Raw genomic sequence first — 20,628 nt, forward strand, 5'->3', positions numbered from 1 at the left:
TGGATCTGGAGAAAGCTTATGACAGAGTGGATAGACAGGGAATGTGGAAAATATTATGATTATATGGAGCGAATGGAAAGTTGCTGAATGCCGTTGAGAATATGCATGAGGGCGCTAAGGCTGTGGTGCGTGTGGTTAGTGATCTGAATGAATTTTTCTTTCTGAATGTTGGATTGAAACAGAGATGTGTCACGTCTCCATAATTGTTCACTCTGTCTGTGAATGGGATTATAAAAGAGGTATACTCACTAAAGTAATTATCAGCACCCCATGCTTCAATACCCTTTGCAGCTCATACTGGCACCTACACGATAACAGTTGGTACACCTGAGTCTCCTCCTCCCAGTATATATCTGCTCTTCTGCCCCATTTCTCTCTCTCTCTCTCTCTCTCCCTATACCCTCGTAGCTTCATGTCACGTATACTGAATATTTCATGGCAATAGACATAATGCTCAAAGGAAAGTCTCAAAGTATTATCCACTACATAGTAAAGAAACCAGAGTGCTGTTTTTTTGCTTGGCACTCATCGTATCTGAGGTTACCACCTTAGGATTTTCTGACACATAGTGAGAGTGACAGCCTCTGCTGTATTAGGATTTAAGGAATGGGTTGACGGCAAGCTGAACTAAACACATCTGCATCCAAAGAACTAAACTACAGTATTATATCTCTGAGCCGCCTCATGTTCTTTCTTACATCATCCTTCCCCTTTAGGAAGTTTAAGCTTTATTATTCCCTCTGGATGTTGCAACTCCTTACCCTGCCGTAGGTTGGGAAGGGAAGTCCGGATGATGATGACTGCTCCCTCCTGCGTACCAGTCTTTAATATCCATTCTTTCTTATCAGCCGTTTTCTTTTAATGTTCTGTCTATTTATATTATACGTACAGTATTTTAATTTAAAATCTCCTGTAACTGGAGCCAAGCCTTTTGTAGGGCCTGTCTTTTACCGTTATGAACACTGATGCTCCTGCACCGCAGCCTGTTGTACCACCAGAATTTTATTAATCAGTTCTACTATGCATTACTTTAACCAGGGACAAATCGGTAATCTTTCAGCTATTAATGTAATGTTATGACAAGAAATCATCACTACAGTATGGTACTAGCCACAAAGAAATTTATTGGAAAATATGGTGAGCTGTAGAACTGTCTATTAATAATGCCAATAAGTTAAAGGAAATAACCTACAGTATTATAAAAATTCTGCTAGATTAAATGAATGAACTTCATCTGTAGATATGAGCTCATTGCATTTATTTTTAGGGAAAATTTATAATGTAGTTCATTATACTGTATCTATCCTTAATTTGAAACTGTTATATTCCAAAACACCCACAGACCCACTGAATCTAATTCAGTGGCAATAAAATGGCATGTAGTATAACAGTCTTCTGTAAGCATTCAGCCCCTGAAAAACACACACAATTTAAATAATAGCTCGAGATAACACTCTGACAACAGTTTCATACGTGTACTGTATACTGTATATCTAAAACACCTTTTAATGATGTTTCAGCATGCTAGAAATTGCGATTTCCCTGCCAAAATGGCAACGCTGCCAGTTACACACTGTGGAGTACTCACACCTAGAGCTCATATTCAAAATGGCTTTGGGTTCTTTCGTAACACTTCTCAGATAGCAATTTATTCTGCACATTACTCATCAACAAACTCGTTTATAACTTTAATGAAAACTATATTAATATGTAATGCCTCCACTGTCACTATGAGTACAGTCCTAAGGCTCAGCAGATCAGGCATACCAACCTGGCATGTTAACTCAGGAGTTTGTTTTCAGATGTCTCGTCTGGTGTATCTTATTTTACCACGCTAAGAGAGTGCCAATAATTTTTTTAGTGGGTGTACAAGGTAGGGCAGTGGATATTGTAGCGGCCCTAATGAGAGAGGGCAGCGTTTAGAAACTTCCTGCACTTGTTTGCAGATGATACTGTACTGTTAAGTGAGGACAAATGGAAACTACAAGCTTAGTGAATGAGGTCGGGAGAGTGTGTAAGAAACGGAATCTGAAGGTGAATGTAGGGAGGAATAAAGTTATGGTCTTCGAGAGTAATGAAGTCACTGAAGGTACAGTGAGATCGGATGATGAGGAAATGGAAAATGTGAGTGCATTTAACCCGCCGCGTCCCGTCGACGTATAGGTATGTCACAACTTTTTTTCACGCTGAGACCCAGCGACATACTGGCACTTTCTACAATTGCAAGATCCATCATTTGCACATTTTTCAAGTTTTGCCGGTGATTTTTGATAGGCATATGTGGGAGACCTTCCTCTACCAGCCGCCAGGCGGCGACACTGCCTGTCCCCATGTGACCTCTGCACGCCATTGTCTCAGCAACTCACCTGTTAGCATTGACCTGGTCTGTAAAGACATGTCGCCCCGCGGTCTCTCCGACGACAAAATTCAAGCCGCCCTTGATGCCTTCACAGGCGAGAGTGATTCCCCAATCGATGACGATGTGGAGGACAAAGATTACGTGGCGCTGGAGGAAGAAACAAGCAGAAGTGATGAGGAGGTAACGTCGCCAAGGAAGGTGCGGTATGTTGATCTGTTTGGTGAGTGAATCAATGCTTATATTGTCTGTATTATTGTGTGAAAACCAATATATTCTTGTACCACAGATAAATTCGTGCCAAATGAACAAATATCTACCTAGTCTGAGTGGTTTGCAATAGTTACCCCTACCATAGAAAATGTGACAGCAGCAGCGCGGCTTCAGAGAAGACGCTACCAGGTGTTTGGAGGGACACCTGTATAGTGCACGTATAAGCTTAGGTGAGCACTTTATTTGGTATTTTCCAATAATTCTCATAAAAAGCGGAGGTTTAAGGGGGGGGGGGAAGAATCTTCCGGGATTGGGGGGGGTCATTGGTGAAAAATCTGCCGGGAGGTGCCGGGTTAAGTATTGTACTTGGGTAGTGTGATGAGTAAGGATGGACGTTTGGAGGATGAAATGCTTGAAAGGGTGCGCAAGGAAGGAAGGTTGCTGGTTCTATGAAAGCAGTGATAAAAAATAGGGTAGTGATCATGGAAGTAAAAAAGTCGCTGCGTGATGATACAGTAATGTGTTGTGATATCAGCTCTAATGTATGGGAGTGAAGCTTGGACCTTGTTGGAAGGACACAAGTCATCTTAAGATTGAGAGCAGTGGAAATGAGTTATTTGAGAGGAATATGTGGAGTTACATGGAGAGACACACTGACAAATGAGGAAGTGTAGGAGCATTGTGGTGTGGATGTGAATGTGAAAGTGTTAAGAGAAATGCACTGAGGTGGTCTGGCCATGTGCAGAGGATGGAGAGTGAGAGACTAACAAGGAGAGTGTATGTGAGTGAGGTGGAGGAGGGGAGAGGGAGGGGGAGGCCGAGGATGAGATGGAGAGATGGAATGGTGATGTATATAAGAGAGGGAGGTGTGAGCTGGAGGGAGGGCAGTGAAATGGTGGGGTACAGGGCAACACAGAGGCAAATTGTTTGTGGCCATCCCTTACGGGATTGAGGCGTTTGGCAATAGATAGATATACTCTCAAACCCCTGTGCCCCATTCAGTCTCTCCATTTCCTGATAGTTTGATTTGCCTCCCTTTCATCCTCTGCAGTCAGCACCAGGCCATCAGCATACAGCTTCTCCCATGAGAGTTTCAAGCGCTGTGGCAAGCAATAAGAGTCTTGACTTTGACCTTGCTTATTTATTGGTGAATGTTTCCTGTCAGCAAGTAATGATTGCATGGTTAATTACCAAGCATGTAGCCACACTAGTGTCATTGTAGTTCCTTCTATGCTTGATTTTAGCCATCCATCTACCATCTATATAATTGAAGCTTAATTATAATAAGAATCTAGTCTTTTATTTCTCAAATAGTGCCACTTCTTTCAATAAGGAATTCACTAGCTGTCGACATTTCAACTCTTTTACTATTAAAAACTAATAATAATAACTGATATTCGTATACCAGCTTAGTCAGCAGAAGTGGCAGCAATTTAAACCCTATAATCATCCATCACAACACCTCTCCCCGGATCATAGCCCCTTGAAAAGGATTCAGCAGAAGCCAGGTAACTCATAAATAATGGCAGTTTATTATGTATCCTAGGGGCACTATAGGAAAAAGATTGATCAGAGAAAGGTGACAGGCAAACAGCTCAAGACTTTTCAAAACAGAAGAGATCACCCAAGGCTTATCAAAACAGAAGGGATCATCCTCATTTCGTAACATCACACCTGGAGTTTCATCAGTTCAGTGTGATACTATGGTCCACCAAACGGAAGAACCCAGAAAGTAATGAGACAGTTTAAATTCTGTTCTAGCTCTTACTGGCAACCATTGTAAGTCATTGCTGGTATTGCAGTTTATTAACTGCAGTGGAACCGACAGGTCTTTAAGTGATACACCTGTGATCCCCCCATTCCCCCCTCAAGGAAAGTTCGAATGTCTGCTCTTGTAGAGCTCAAAACATTTTTCCCATGAAATACAAAGTTGCTCAGCTTGAAATTCTGAGTTGATTTAACATATCCCCTGTTGCATCAGCTGACACATCACCTTACTGTTGGACAATTTTAAATTCTGGCTATAAGGAGGCAATTTAACGATCTTCTTATGAAGTACAGGGTCGTTCAGGATGGAATTTTGAGTTGATTTAATATGTTAACTTTTGCATCAGTTGATGCATGTTTAAAAATTGTCAGCAACTGTTTTGTTGCAGATATATGAAGGTAGTCTCTCCTTGTTGAAGAATACACAGTACAGTACTGTACTTAGAAATATGTAATATACACTGTGTAGTACAGATTGAAATGTAGGTAGAACAGGAGACTTAGTGCATTGAGAGTGTGATGGAATGCAGTATGCTTGATGTGTAGTGACATTGGTACATAAGAGCACCTTCCAATTGCATCAAGAGTGCACTGCGATGCTATGTGCCTGGTACATAGCAGTACCTACCAAGTGCATCAAGAGTACATTGTGATGCAATATGCCTGGTGCATAGTGGCGCTAATCAAGTGATGCAGTGTGACATGCCTGGTGCCTAGCTCCTTGGTCAGGACATTTTCCTTCCTTAATCTTAATTATTCATTGAGAACATACCATGTAACTGGGAAGTTTTTAATTACTGGGTGTTAACTTTGGGTGGTAAGTGTGGGCTCTCACCATCCACTCACTCAATGTAGTGCTGCACTTGGGTGACTACCCTTTCTTCTCTTCCATCCTTCATACCTTCCTTCCTCCTCTGTCTTTCTTTCCTTCTTTCCTCCCCCTCCTGTCTATGGGTGACTCTGCATTGAGTAACAAGTCAAATGGTTTACTGTACACCAAGAAACCATTTACTATGCTGGGTGGTAGCCATATAACCAAATTATGGCACCTGGTGATCTAGTGGGTAATTAAGGCGCTCCAGCCGGATTGAGCCTATGTAGGTTTATATCCAAAGGGTGGTTGGGGATTTATTGCTCATGTAATGCCACTCAGGTTAGTGAGGTTGGTCACTCTCATTTTAAATGTAAAGACCAACTTACCTAGCCCTAGGCTCTTACACTTCCCTGGGGCTACACAGGATTAGATGATGATGATGAATGATATTGTTGATTTGGATTTATGTCTTCAAAGGGATCATTTATGTAATATTCACTGTCCGACAGCTTTAGTAAATACAGTATGTATAGGAAGGGAGAGAGAGTTGTACTATGATGGTATTGTGATCCCTACCCTGACGTATGGAAGCGAGGCGTGGACATTGCAAGAGGGGAACAAGTCAAGAGTGAGAGCAGTGGAAATGAGTTACTTGAGAGGAGCATGTGGAGTGACGTGGAGGGACAGGTTGACGAATGAAGAAGTGAAGGAACGTTGTGGGGTAGATGTGAATGTGGTTGAAAAGATTAGGAGAAATACACTGAGGTGGTTTGGACATGTGGAGAGAATGGAGAATGAAAGACTGACTAAGAGGGTGTATGTAGGTGAGGTGGAGGGAGGGAGAGGGAGGGGTAGACCGAGGATGAGGTGGAGGGATGGAGTTGAGAGGTATATGAGGGAGGGGGGGGTGAGTTGGGGGGAGGGTAGTCAAATGGTGGGTGACAGAGTGACTTGGAGGCGTTTTGTCTGCGGCCACCCTTTGCGGGATTAGGGCGTCGGGCTATAGATAGATAGATAGATAGATAGACTTTTTGTCAAATGGTGGGTGACAGAGTGACTTGGAGGCGTTTTGTCTGCGGCCACCCTTTGCGGGATTAGGGCGTCGGGCTATAGATAGATAGATAGATAGATAGACTTTTTGTCAAATGGTGGGTGACAGAGTGACTTGGAGGCGTTTTGTCTGCGGCCACCCTTTGCGGGATTAGGGCGTCGGGCTATAGATAGATAGATAGATAGACTTTTTGTTTGTTTGTTTATTTGGAGAAAACTTGACAGAGTGCCCAGGGAGGTAGTGAAATGGGTAAAGAGAAAGCTTGGGTTTGAGAAATGGTTGGTTACACTTGTTATGACAGTGTATGAGGGTCATCCAGGTGAGCGTGAATGCAGATTTGAGTGAAGAATTTTCAGTGAATGTTGATGGACATCAAGGATCAGTTTTAAGCCCATTATTTTTTTTATTGTGGTACTTGAAACTGTCTCCTCTGACCATAGAACTACTGTATATATACTGTTTTTACTTTAACTTGGCCTAAAATTTTCACCTATCTGTCTCAAATGCTGAGTTGTAGCAACAGAGTAACACTAGAATATGGTGCTAGTCTTGAAAAAGTGCTCTGGACTTGAGGTACAGCTATGGCACTGTCTTTTTCTGCCACTGAGAAATGAGAAATAAGTTGCAAAAGGATAAAGTCTAGGCCAGGTTAAAGTAAAACTGTCTCCCATGAGAGGTGTTTTATGCTTATGATTTGGTTTTGGCTGCAGAGGTGGAAAGATTTAGGAAGTAGAGAGATTGAATGGGGTACAAAAGTTTGAGAGTAAATATGGATTAAACAAAAGTAATGATATATAAGGCAGGTGGAGGCACTGTTGTTGCAAGAGTATGGCCATGCATTGTTTTCCACAAGGATGTTGGAAATGCCTCGATTTTGTGCAGTGTTTTTAATACAGTAATTGGGTGCATTAGAGATAGAGTGATATGAGACATAGGGAGCAAAACACTGGTAATTTCAAGTGTGAGTTTTGTGAAGGAGAGCATTCAGAAGGAGAAGGTGTGACAGAATTTTACTGGAGAATCTCTAAGTATGTGGAAAAGTTTAATTTATTGGAGGGCATGATATATGCTTAAGATGGGGTGGAGCCTGGTAGCAAGGGTAAGGAGTGTTTGGAAGAAGTTTAGAGAATTGTTGCCTTTCCTGACATTGAGAGGGCTATCCTTCTGAGTAAAATGTGATCTTTGTATTCATGTGTCAGGAGTGTAATGCTGTATGGTAGTGAAACTCCAGCAGTAAAGGAGGAGGATATTCGTAGACTCAAACATAAAGTGAGGAGAATGATCAGATGAAGAGATAATGCATCCTTGAATGGCAGGCCTGTGGGGGTTTAGGATTTCAAATGAAGAATTGAGAGGAAAGATAGGACTTGAATGTATTAGTGATGTAATAATATGGGATAGATTGAGATGGTTAGAGAATGACAACTGGGTGCAGAGGGTGAGAGGTATGAATGTTAAGGGTAAATTTGCTGTAAGCAAACCAAGAAAGACTCGGGACAAGGTCAGACAGTGTGACCTCAAGGATAAGGAACTGGTCAGAGAGGCTGTTAGAAATCAAGCAGCATGGAGAGCCACCATTAGGTGACCAAGGCTGATGCATGTTGGAGCGTTTTTAAATGAAACAAAATATTTTCACATAAAACTTATCATGTGGTTAGGAAGTTTTCCTTATTTTATGTTCACTTAAAAATTTCCACATAGTCAGGACATTTATTTTATGTAACTGGATGATGGGTGGATGGATAATTTAAACCTGTCACATAGTTGTCACATTTTCCTCAGTCTATACGTGCTTTAAAATTACCATTTTCTCTAACTAACCTTGCCAAAGACACAAGGAACACCAGAATTTCAGATGCAAATTAAAATTTATACAGCATTCACACATTTTTGGTCTACAGTATACTTTGTACTTTTCATACACTGAATTTTTACATTTTTATCTTAATTGTTATCAGTAACACACCTGACATAGCCATACAATGACATTAGCATGATATGTATGATTAACCCCTTCAGTATGATGTCTATTTTGCAGTTTATCCAATATACTATAGCAGTAGCCGTGTGTGTGTGTGTGTGTGTGTGTGTGTGTGTGTGTGTGTGTGTGTGTGTGTTTTGGGCAGCCAAAAGTACACATTCAAATCGCACCAAAATTGGTACAGAAATCGCAAAAAATTCGCTGATGTGAAATAACTTGGTTCCATCATGATTGAAAAACCTCTACTGTTATTTAATGAGTGATCACATTTTGACCAAAATACGCCGCTCCTGGCGCCCAGCATAGAATCTTTGTAGAATTTTTTGCCCACAGGTACAACTAAAGTATTTCAGGCTTGCGTTCGGACACCTTAGGTTCCATTCCCGAAGCGGCAAATAAAACGATCAGTTGGTTAGCAGCAAAAAATCCAAGTGACAGTGTTACATTAGAACAGCACATAAACGCGAGAGCCCTCCGCAGGAGCAAGTGCGAGGGGCACTTGTTCTTACTATTGCTGGATGATTTTGTAAATCTTAGTGCAGTGTAAGGGGAAGGATGATGCCCTGGAAAGAGGAAATTATAGACATAAAATTTGTCTCAGATAATGAAGGTGGAGTGAATCTTGGAATGTATGATAATGGAAAGCATGAATACTGATAAGATGCAGTTTGGGTTTATGCCAGGGAAAGGGACTACTGATGCAGTATTCATTGTCTGACAGCTTCAGTAGAAATGCATTGGAAAGAAGGAGCAGAACTTTGTTTTTGTTGATTGGAGAAGGCCTCTGACAGAGTTCCTAGGTAGGTAGGGAAGTGGGCAATGAGAAAACTTGGGATCAAGGCATGGCGGGTTAGAGTGGTTATGGCAGTGTGTGAGGGTGTGCACACCCAGGTGAGAGTGAACACAGATTTGAGTGATGAGTTTTCCGTGAATGTTGATGTGCATCAGGGGTCAGTCTTAGGCCCCTAATTGTCTATCATGATGCATAAAGCTGTCTTACGTGACTTCAGAACAGGACTCCAGTGAGAGGTGTTGTATGATGATGACAAGATAGTGGAGAATGAGAGGTAGGTGGAGGATAGATTGAGGAAATAGAGAGATGGAATGGGGTACAAGTGTTTGAGAGTAAATATGGAAATAATAAGAAAAAATAAGAGTGATGATATCCAGATCTGATTTCAGTACTGATCAAAGCAGAGGGGGTGTGGCCATGTGCAGTTTGCCACAATGTTGTGGCGAGTAAAATTATCGTATGCAGCGTTTGTAATAAGTGGGTGCGCAAGGGTTGCGCTGTTGTCATATTAGAGTTAAGCTGCAAAATAATGCATATTTCGTGTGTGCAGTGTGTTGGGGAGAGAATGCTGAGATTGAGGTGGGAAAGGTTTGATTTTACTGGAGGGTCTCTTGAATTCATAATGTATGGAGGCGTTTTGCAATCTGGGAGACATGTTGTGTGCTGGAAGTGGGGCTGGAGCTAGCTCTGTGGCTAGGGTGGTTGGAAGAGGTTCAAGGAACTGTTACCTCTCCTGACATTGAGAGGGTTCTCCCTCCATGCTGACAGGCCATTGTATACGGCATGTGTTAGGAGCATAATGCTCTGTGATAGTGAGACTTGGATAGTGAAGAAACAGGATATTCATAGGCTCAAACATAGAGATGGTAATAATTAGATGAATGTGTATTGTGTCCTTGAATGAGAGGCCTGGGGGTTATGACTTCAAATGAATGGTTGAGAAGAAGGATAGGGCTTGAATGTATTAATGCTGTGATCAAGAGGGGTAGATTGAGACGGTTTGGGCACATAGAGAGAATGGAAGATAGCAGCTGGGTGTGGAGGGTGAGTTGTGAACACTGAGGGTAGGGTTACAAGAGGCAGACTGAAAAAGACCTGGGATGAGGTGATAGAATGTGACCTCAGGGATAAGGAACTGAATAGGGAGGCTGCCAGAGATCAATCAGTGTGGAGAGCCGCCATTAGGTGAACAAGGCCAATGCATGCAGACAGAGCCTTTATAAAAAAAAATTTAACAACTAAATAACTGGGTAATAGGATTATGTTTGGTGGCTGTGGTTTGCTCCTGTATAACTTTAGTGACCTCCCACCCCCCAGCACATATTCATTTGTAATATACATGTATCATAGTGACATATGCACAGTACTTGCAGTGGAAGTGATACAATAAGCACCTGAAGTAGCACAGTGCACTGTACCTGCAACAAAAGTCTTACTGTGTTTAACCCGCCGACTCCTGTTGACGTATATACGTACGAACGTTTTGTTGCTGTAACTCCCGTTGACATATATAAACAGGCCTCAATTGCAAGGTCTGTCATTTGCACATTTTTCAACTTCCGTGCGTGATTTTAGTATGTATACTCGGGACACCTTCCTCTACCCGATGCCAGGCGGGGACAGTGCTTTACCCCGTGTGAACACCCTCCCTCCTGCATGCCATTGTCTTGGCAACTCACCTGTTACCAGTGACCTGGCCAGTAAAGGCATGTCGCGCCATGGGACGAAATTGAAGACCAGAGTGATTCCCCAATCAATGACAGTGTGGAGGACAAAGTTTACGAAGCTTTAGAGAAAGAAACAGTCAGAAATGATGATCAGAAACTGTCGCGAAAAAAGGTGCGGTATGTTGATGTGTTTGGTGAGTGAAACAACGCTTATATCTCCTTTATTACTGTGTGAAAGCCAATATACTCTTATACTACATATAAATTCGTACCAAATAAATAAATAAATACCTATTATGAGTGGTTTGGAATAGTTTCCCCTCCTACAGAACATGTTTTGCTCTGGAGCCAGGCCCCCCAAAAAACACAGCCAGGTGAGGGTATTGTTACCTGTAATGGTATTTCAAAGCTCAAGTGAGCAATTTCTCTCTGAATTTTTTATGTTTCTCATAAAAAGTGGAGGTTTTAGCCCCCCCCAAAAAAATTGAAAATCTGCCGGGATTGGGGGAGGTAATTGGTTAAAAATCTGCCGGGATTGGGGGAGGTAATTGGTTAAAAATCTGCCGGGATGGGGCGGGTCAATTACATAACTTTAAATTTGAACTCTTACCTTGGCTGAAGTTTGTTATCATCTTACAGAACTTCTATTCTGCTAGCAAAGAGTCTCAAAAGAGGCAGAATGGTTCTAGCTCACAGATGTGAGTGACAGTTGTACTTCTGATATGTGAGTGTGATTTAGTCAAATGAAGCTAATAATGTGGAAGTCTTTTACATGGTAGGTGGAGCTGAGAAATATGAATTATGAGTGAATGGAATTACGGTCCCTTTCAGTGGTCATTGAGTTGATGTTTTAGCTTGCATTTATTTTTACATTTTGATTCCCACTGAGCTCATCTATTAGTGGAAGATAAAGCTGAATATGTGGAGAAGAATTTCGGAGTGAAAATATAAGCAAGAGAGTAAGAAGGAAGTGGATGAGGAATTTGTAAAGAATTTGAGTGTAAAGTGGAGGGAATGTAAGAAAATATTCTGGAATGAGGTAGAGAGAGTTACACAGGGTGATAGAGAAGTTAGTAGGGGAGTGAAAGATAAAAATGGCAGATTGATAGTGGAGAAGGGAGACAAGTGAGTAGATGGAGGGAACACTTTAAGGAGCTGTTAAGCACAGAGAATGAAAGTAATGTGAGTGTAAGTGGCTGGGGAATGGCTGGGAGGAGGAGGGAGGTGAGAAGGGAGGAAGAGGTCAGTAGGATGGAAGTAGTGCTAGCAGTGAAGAAAGTCAAAATGGGGATAGCCTCAGGAATTGATGGAGTGTGTAGTGAAATGATGAAGCATGGGGGAGAGATAGTAGTAGAATGGACATGGAAGATGTGCAGATTTGCCTGGGAGGAAAGTAGAGTCCTGGAGGATTGGAAATGAGGTATAATTATTCCCCTGTACAAAAGAAAAGGGGAAGAAAAAGTGTGTGGTAATCATAGGGTCATTTGTCTTCTTAGTGTAATAGGAAAAATATATGGTAGGATTCTTATTGACAGAGTTAGGGAAATAACAGAGGAATTAGGTGGAGGAGAACAGGGAGGTTTTAATAAGGGAAGAGGTTGTATAGATCAGATATTCATCCTTAGGTTATTAGTGGAAAAATTTCTAGAGAAGGGAAAGAAGTTGTATGCAGCCATCATGGGTGTGAAGAAAGCATATGACAGAGTGGATAGATGAGGAATGTGGAAAATAGTAAGAATATGTGGAGCAAATGGGAAGTTGTTGAATGCCGGGAAGAGTACGTATGAAGGTGATAAGGCTGCAGTGCATGTGGATAGTGAACTGAGTGAATTTTTCCATCTGAGTGTTGGATTGAAACAGGGATATGTCATGTCTCCGTGGTTGTTCAATCTGTAAATGGATAGGGTTGTAAAAGAGGTACAAGGTAGGGCAGTGGATATTGGAGCAGCACTCATAAGAGAAGGCAGCTTTTGGACACTTCTTTTACTGTTGTTTGCAGATGATACTGTATCGTTAAGTAAAGACGAAGGGGAGCTGCAAGGCTTAGTGAATGAGTGTGGGAGAGTGTGTAAGAAACAGAATCTAAAGTTGAATGTAGAAAAGAGTAAATTTATGACCTTTCAGAGAAATGAAGTCACTGAATGTGCAGTGAGATTGGATGATGAGGAAATTAAAAAAGGTGAGTGCATTCAACCCCCTGACTGCAGCTAAGGTGGCAAAAGTGAGGCCACTGTTGCAGCAATCCACCCAAAAGTTTCCAATTTTCTTTTCAATAAGTTTCATATTAGTACACAAGATAAAAAAAAGAAATACATGCACTAGAAAGCTCAACCCTTCTATTTACATATGAGCATTTCAGTGAATGTCTAGATGCTCCTATGTTGCTGTAGAGATAAGTGAAAGCACCATCGTTTTTGGTGTTTTTGTGCGTTGCTGTAGCTTTCCGTCATCCTCAATGACCCCCTTCATTGCCCACCACCCATCACTTCATCACCATGCGCCACAATATGTCACTTAGGTTTGCATTATGGTGTATGTGTCACTTGGCAAGTCAGTATCACTATTTTACAGATATTATAAAATAAAATAGTGTTAAATTGAACAGTGAAACACTAGTCAGTAATAGTAAATACAGTAATGATAAACTCAGCAAAGTATATTTAAATAGCGCACACCAGACACTTTCATTTTCCAAAAATTTTATTCACTTACAGTTAGTTTCTTTCAGTTATTATTTACACTTACAAATAGTTTCTTTCAATTATTTACATTTATGAGTCACTTTTCTAGAAGTTGATAAGTGTGTGAAAGTTACGGTAGCTGTCTCCCAGGCCTAAGCCAACCTGACACTCTGGGCACCATGTTGTCACTTTCCTTCGTATATGTTCACGCCTGCTACTGTTCATGCAGACATAGCAGGAAGCAAAAATGATGAACTAACAACCTAGAGCGTGATTACATGAATATACAAAGTTCTCGGGGCAGAATACAGGGCGTAACTTTTGAAATAGAATTGTGGAATGGCTGGGAGAAGAAGAGATGAGAGAGATCAGTAGGTCGAAAGTAGTGGAAGCGAGGAAGAAGATTAATCTGGGAAAGGCCCCAGGAATTGATGGAGTGTGTGGTGAAATGCTTAGGTATGGGGTTGAGATTGTTGTGGAGTGGATATGGAAGTTGTGTAGATTGGCTTGGGAAGCGGGAAGGGTTCCAGAGGACTGGAAATCAGGTATAATTGTTCCTCTGTACAAAGGAAAAGGGGAGAGAGAAGTATGTGGTAACCATAGGGGTATTTGCCTTCTTAGTGTGACTGGTAAAATATATGGTAGAATACTCATTGATAGGGTTAGGCATATGACAGAGGAGCTAGTTGGAGAAGAACAAGGGGGATTTAGGAAGGGAAAAGGGTGTGTAGATCAGATATTTGTTCTAAGATGTTTAGTGGAGAAGTATCTAGAGAAGGGAAGGAAAGTGTATGCTGCCTTCATAGACTTGGAGAAAGCTTATGACAGAATAGATAGGCAAGGTATGTGGAAGGTATTAAGAATATATGGAGTGGAGGGGAAGTTGTTGAGTGCTGTGAAGAGTATGTACGAGGGAGCTAGGGCTACGGTGCGAGTGGATGGTGAGCTGAGTGAGTTCTTTGATCTCAATGTGGGACTGAAACAGGGGTGTGTGATGTCTCCATGGCTGTTTAATATATATATGGATGGGGTTGTAAAGGAGGTGCAAGGTAGGGCAGTGGATGTGGGGGTGGCCCTAATGAATGAGGGTGAGATTTGGAAGCTTCTGGTGTTGCTGTTTGCTGATGATACAGTATTGTTGAGTGAAGATGAATGGGAGTTGCAAGGTTTGGTGAATGAATTTGGGACAGTGTGTAGGAGGAGGAAGCTGAAAGTTAATGTAAACAAAAGTAAAGTTATGGTGTTTGAGAGGAATGAAGTCACAGAGCGTGCAGTGAGGTTGGATGGTGAGGATATGGAGAATGTGAGCACATTCAAGTACCTGGGTAGTGTGATGAGTAAGGATGGAACTTTGGGGGATGAAGTAAGTGAAAGGGTACAGCAGGGAAGATAGTTGTTGGTACACTGAAAGCAGTGATGAGAAATAGGGAGGTGAGTATGGAAGTTAAGAAGTCACTGCATGATGGTATTGTGATCCCTACCCTGACGTATGGAAGCGAGGCGTGGACCTTGCAAGAGGGGAACAAGTCAAGAGTGAGAGCAGTGGAAATGAGTTACTTGAGAGGAGCATGTGGAGTGACGTGGAGGGACAGGTTGACGAATGAAGAAGTGAAGGAACGTTGTGGGGTAGATGTGAATGTGGTTGAAAAGATTAGGAGAAATACACTGAGGTGGTTTGGACATGTGGAGAGAATGGAGAATGAAAGACTGACTAAGAGGGTGTATGTAGGTGAGGTGGAGGGAGGGAGAGGGAGAGGTAGACCGAGGATGAGGTGGAGGGATGGAGTTGAGAGGTATATGAGGGAGGGGGGGGTGAGTTGGGGGGAGGGTAGTCAAATGGTGGGTGACAGAGTGACTTGGAGGCGTTTTGTCTGCGGCCACCCTTTGCGGGATTAGGGCGTCGGGCTATAGATAGATAGATAGAAAAGGAACATTGCAGTCTGTCGATAGGTCTGTCCAGAAGGAACATAGGGTACTTGGGTAGTGTGATGAGTAAGGATGGGAGTTTGGAGGATGATGTATTTGAAAGGGTCCAACAAGGAAAAAAGGTTGCTGGTTCTTTAAAGCCAGTGATAAGTAATGGGGAAATGAGGATATAAGTAACTGCATGATAGTATTGTGATACCAACTCTAATGTATGGAAGTGAAGCTTGGACCTTGTTGGAAGGACACAAGTCAAGAGTGAGAGCAGTGGACATGAACTATTTGAGAGGAGCATGTGGAGTTACATGGAGAGAGAGATTGACAAATGAGGAAGTGAAGGAGCATTGTGGTGTGGATGTGGATGTCTTAGAAAGTGTTTGGAGAAATACACTGAGGTGGTTTGGCCATGTGGAGAGGGTGGAGAGTTAGAGGCTAACGAGGAGAGTGTATATGAGTGAGGTGGATGGAGGGAAAGGGAGTGGCAGGCCGAGGGTGAGATGGAAGGATGGAGAGGTATATGAGAGAGGGAGGGTGTAAGCTGGGAGGAGAGCAGTGAAATGGTGGGGGGCAGGGTGACATGGAGGTGATTTATTTGTGGCCACCCCTTATGGGATTTAGGTGTCTGGCAATAGATACATATATAAACTGAGTGATGATATATTTGAAGTCCAGTACTGTATAGCATATGAGTGATAACAAATTTTTTACCAGTTTGAAAGGGCTTCAAGGGTAGAATGCAAAGACATTGAAATAGACCTCCTGCCTAGTATTTGCAGATTACAGGATTTATAAGGATGTAGAAGAAGGAAGGCAACAGAAATATGAAGTTTAGGATAAAGTTGATAGTGGCTTATGTGATTGTAAATTTGTTTGAGAGGTATGAGACACATGGTGCCGAGAAGGAAGCCGTCATGTGGTGGTGCTGACATAATTGGGCAATGTGTATATTGCGATCCTTTGGTTCCCTACCTATCCACCAAAAGGAAGATGATAGATTACAGAAGAGCAACTTCAGCCAACAGTCCACCAGGTTCACAATCAGATCTGGGACAATGTCTGGAACATTGTAGACAAGTAAATTGGATTTGTTTGACTGTATTATGAAAGTTAGTAACAAGTCAGGATTTGCAATTGAGTTTGGAAATGTATGCTAGAAATGGAATTAGAGGGTGAGTGTAGCATTAAGTAATGTTAAGGTCTTTGAGAGGATTGAAGTTATGAAGTTCATAGTGAGGCTGGATGGTCATGAAATAGAGAACTGAAGCAGGGGTAGCAGTTATAGGATGAAGTGCAAGAAAAGTTACAATTGGGAAGGAGGGTCGCAGGAGGTATGTACGTAGAAAATGGTGATAAGGAATAGAAAAGTGAGCGTGGAAGTAAAAAAAAAGACATTGAATGAGAGTATTTTGATCTCTGCATTAGGATGTGGAAGTGAACCTTGAATATTACTGGAGGAACACAAGCCAAGAGTGAGAGGAATGGAATGAATTATATGAGGATCATGTGGAGTGATGAGGATAAGCAAAATTTGGAATATTATAGTGTTGACATGCATGTGCTGGAAAATGTTAGGAGTACCCTGAGATGCTTTGGCTATGTTAAGTGATTGGAGAGTGGTAGATTGACAAAGAATGAATATGTACTCATATGAGTGAAGTTGATGGATGGAGAGAGGGGGAGAAGGAGACTTAAGGGATGGACAGGGTGGAGAGATGGTGTGAGATGGAGAGAGGGTAGCCTGACGGCACAAGTTAGGTTGTTGTGGAGGCTGTTTGTTCATAACTGTCCCCTCTGGGATCAAAGCAGCAAGTTATAGATACAGTAATACCCTGATATACGATTCCCTTAGATGCGATACCCTGGCTTAACAGTGGTGGTAGAAATACCACCATACCTCGCCTAATGATGGGTTTTGATTTTCGTACCAATTTTGATGATATTTTAGACTAGAATTGTGTGTTTAGTGTGATTTATAAACAGTTTTTAGACTTACATTAATGTGTTTTAGCTGTAGGTGGGGTGAACATCGTCATTTTGGGGTACAGTTTACTAAGTTTGATTTTGTCCAGACTTACATTTGACGATTTTTAGATTTTATTTGTTGGTTTTAGTGAGTTATTTACAGGTGTTATGCCTAGGTTAGCTCCTTTTACAGCTGTTAGGCCATTTAGATTGGCTTTAAACTTGTTCTGGGGCTCATTTTGGTGAGTTTTGGTTGTGGGTGGGGGGGAGACCCAAGGCAGAAAAACAAATCCCACTACTTTACATGTTAAAACTACCCCGATATACGATACCCCTCCTAACGATGGGTTTTCACTTAACCAGTTGCATCGTGAAACCAGGGTATAACTATGTAAATAGGCCACAATAGGTATGTGAAGTGAAGCACATTGAAATAGTTTTGCCCTTATGGGGTGATGGAGAAGGCAAGTATAATATAGAAATGGAAGGAAGGAGGAAAAGATACCAAGAATGAGGTTGAAGTGCATTAATTGAAGGGTGGATCTAAAATTTTTTTGTCTGTCATCAACGTGTTGACTATTAAATATCTCTTGACAGAATAAAATAATCTGGTATTAGCCAAAATGTCATCTAAATTCAGTATTGCATGTCTTTGACAGCAGTAGGGTTAAGGTAGTTGGGGTAGATTTGATCTTTCTAATTCAGACTTCTTGTTGCAGAATAAACTCATTTGGTATTAGCCAGAATGTATTACCTGAGATGAAAGGGATGGGGTATTATGATGTTAAATAATTTATAGTATGGGGTAAGTATAACTATTGCTGCTCTTGGTTAATCTTCAGTGTATGGTAACTAGACAAGGAAATATCAGTTGCCCATCTGAAATTGGTGCCAACACTACACAAACAGCAAAATGGGGCAGCATGTGGTTGGAGAGCAGAGCAGTGTATTAGATGTGTACCAGCAGGTGCAGAATTTATAGCAGTTCAGTGTGACATTTGCATACCTGTAAGTGTTTTTACATACCTGCACTCTGTTTACAGCTATGTATAGTATTACCTTACAGAACTTGTACAGTCAAGTCGCATATGGCGCGTGCTTCTATGGCACAGTTTTCTATGACACGGCAAGGTGTCAGACCCCCCAAAATGAACCACTTGCATAAACTATACCTTTGGCACGGGCATGGCGAGGTTTGAAACGCACGGGCATATTCCCCTGGCAGCCAGAGAGTGAACCTCAGCCCTCATCAGCCATTCAAGCCCCGCTCATTGTGTAGTCAGTGCTTGTTATCTGATCACCCATCCATTTTTTGTGCGTATTGTTATTTATTTTGCCACACAAATTTGTGTCTAATACATGCATTGACTGATTGCTTGATAGTGTGAGTGTGTAAAGTGGGGAAAAATGGGGAAAAGTGGGATGAAAAGGGGGACTTTGGGCAAACGTCCAGAACCAAATTGCATTTTCCCCATAAGTTTAGTTATTTGTATGATGCGGTTTTGTGGCACAGGTGCATTCCAGAACCAATTAACCACATCTTAGACAACTTGACTGTATTTGGTCATCAGCATCATTACAAAAATGAAAACCCGTGTTTGATACCAGTCAAATACTGTACTGTACCTACAGATATCCTAGGTTATGCAGGCTTCCTCATATTACAAGTCTCAGGCAGTATCATGTGAGCTATAATTTTCTATAAAATGCTCATTTTAAGGATAGGTGTTTTGACCACTTATGTAAGATATCTTGCATATAACTCTTCCCCATTTACTCACTCACCTCACTGTACAGTAGCATTTAAGCTTTTCACTTCAATTTGCCGGTTGTAGTTTCAAACTAATATTTTAATCTCTTCAATCCGGTGACATATTTTTCATGTTATTCATGGTGTGTCCAGACAGTTTTATTCAGTATCAGTCTTCATGTAGCCTTCATACCTCTTCATCATAAGAGGTCTTCCCAAGGGGAACAAAGTTGTCCATAGATAGGAAGAATAAATCAATAAATATGTCACTGGACTGAAGGAATTGCAGCGGGGTATGTGCTTCAGATTAAATTTCAAAATGGATTTAAGTGATGACTCAGAATATGCACAGGATAGTACTTTATATCATTGATATCTATAGTACACACATGTTATCATGACTCAAATTTTGCCTTGATTCTGCAGTACTTTCATTTTACAAAATGATTTTGCTGTACTTTCATTTTACAAGATGTTTATTAGAATTTACGTATAGTACAAGTTTGAAATGGTGTACTACTGTATATGTTAAAAAAAAACTGGCTATGTTAGCAGTCTCATATGAGAGGATTATCATGGAAGCATACTTGAGTGAAAATGATGTGTCTGAATCTTACTTATGGTGAATATGGATGTAGTAATATACCAGAAGCTGGAAATGGTAATTAATATTCATTGTTCATCTACTAAAAGTATGGTAACCAGGAAATTTTCCAACTAATATAAAATATGCTCCATTATCTGATGGTATGTGTGCCAGCAGGGTCCTGGGCCAGAAGATGGTGGCACTACTGCTGATGGGAACGAAACTGGCAAGTTCGAGAAGGCATGGCTGTTTCGCATCTGGTCTCAGTTTGATGTACGGTTCATGAAGCCTTTTTTGACTAACAGTCGGCCTACCCTACTCGACACCACACCTCTCTGCTGTGCCCCACTGGCTCGACTTCTTACAACTACTGAACAGCTTACTCAAGTATGAATGTGGATGATTGAAATGAAAATTTAATTTAAACTTTTTTTATTTATTTTTATTTTTTCTACCTATACTGATGATGATCCAACATAACCAGTAATCTCACTGTTCCTTTTAGAATATGGGAAACATTGCTGCTTTGGCTTTTAAAGTTTACCAATAATGTGCTGTTCATGGGGATTTTGTAGGAAGTTTATTGCAGTATCTTGGCTGTATTGAACAATTAACTTTGTGTAGTACCTGCAGGTTTTAATTAAAGTGCATTCTAACCTCCAATGCAAGTTCTGTAATGTGATAATCATTTCTAAATGGTTATATATATATATATATATATATATATATATATATATATATATATGATTTTTTTTAGACATTTCTTGATATTTTATGTGTCCATGGTTTTATTTGCCCAGACAGGGGGGGGGCGGGGAAGAAAATCACCCATTCAGTCTCATGATGGGGTATGGTGCCACTGTTACTGTCACTCGTTTGTGTGTTTTGTAGAGTAACCCTTTTCTGTCATCTTACTCATAATTGGTGAAGTAATATTCCTGACCATCAATTTTTGTTCTTGTGTGTATGGAATCTCTTATACTATAAACATCTGTGATTAGTGTTAAAAATCTTATCCCAAAATAATTCTAACAGTAAATCCGTTTATTCTGATTTGTTGTCTCAGTCAAATAGAAAGACAATC

General features: G+C 41.1%; 1 protein-coding gene across 1 annotated transcript in view; it reads left to right on the top strand.

The window, feature by feature from the left end:
• Nhe3 (Na[+]/H[+] hydrogen exchanger 3) overlaps positions 1 to 20,628 on the top strand; it is a 168,305-nt gene that overhangs the window by 85,983 nt on the left and 61,694 nt on the right. Inside the window, exon 13 of the mRNA XM_080282410.1 lies at positions 19,722 to 19,931. Within this exon, the coding sequence (XP_080138536.1) occupies positions 19,722 to 19,931 (210 nt within the window). The remainder of the gene's footprint in view (positions 1 to 19,721; positions 19,932 to 20,628) is intronic.

This window comes from Coenobita brevimanus, chromosome 93 (genome assembly GCF_032717465.1).
Source record: "Coenobita brevimanus isolate Jiangsu-jjx chromosome 93, ASM3271746v2, whole genome shotgun sequence".
Lineage (NCBI taxonomy): Eukaryota > Metazoa > Arthropoda > Malacostraca > Decapoda > Coenobitidae > Coenobita > Coenobita brevimanus.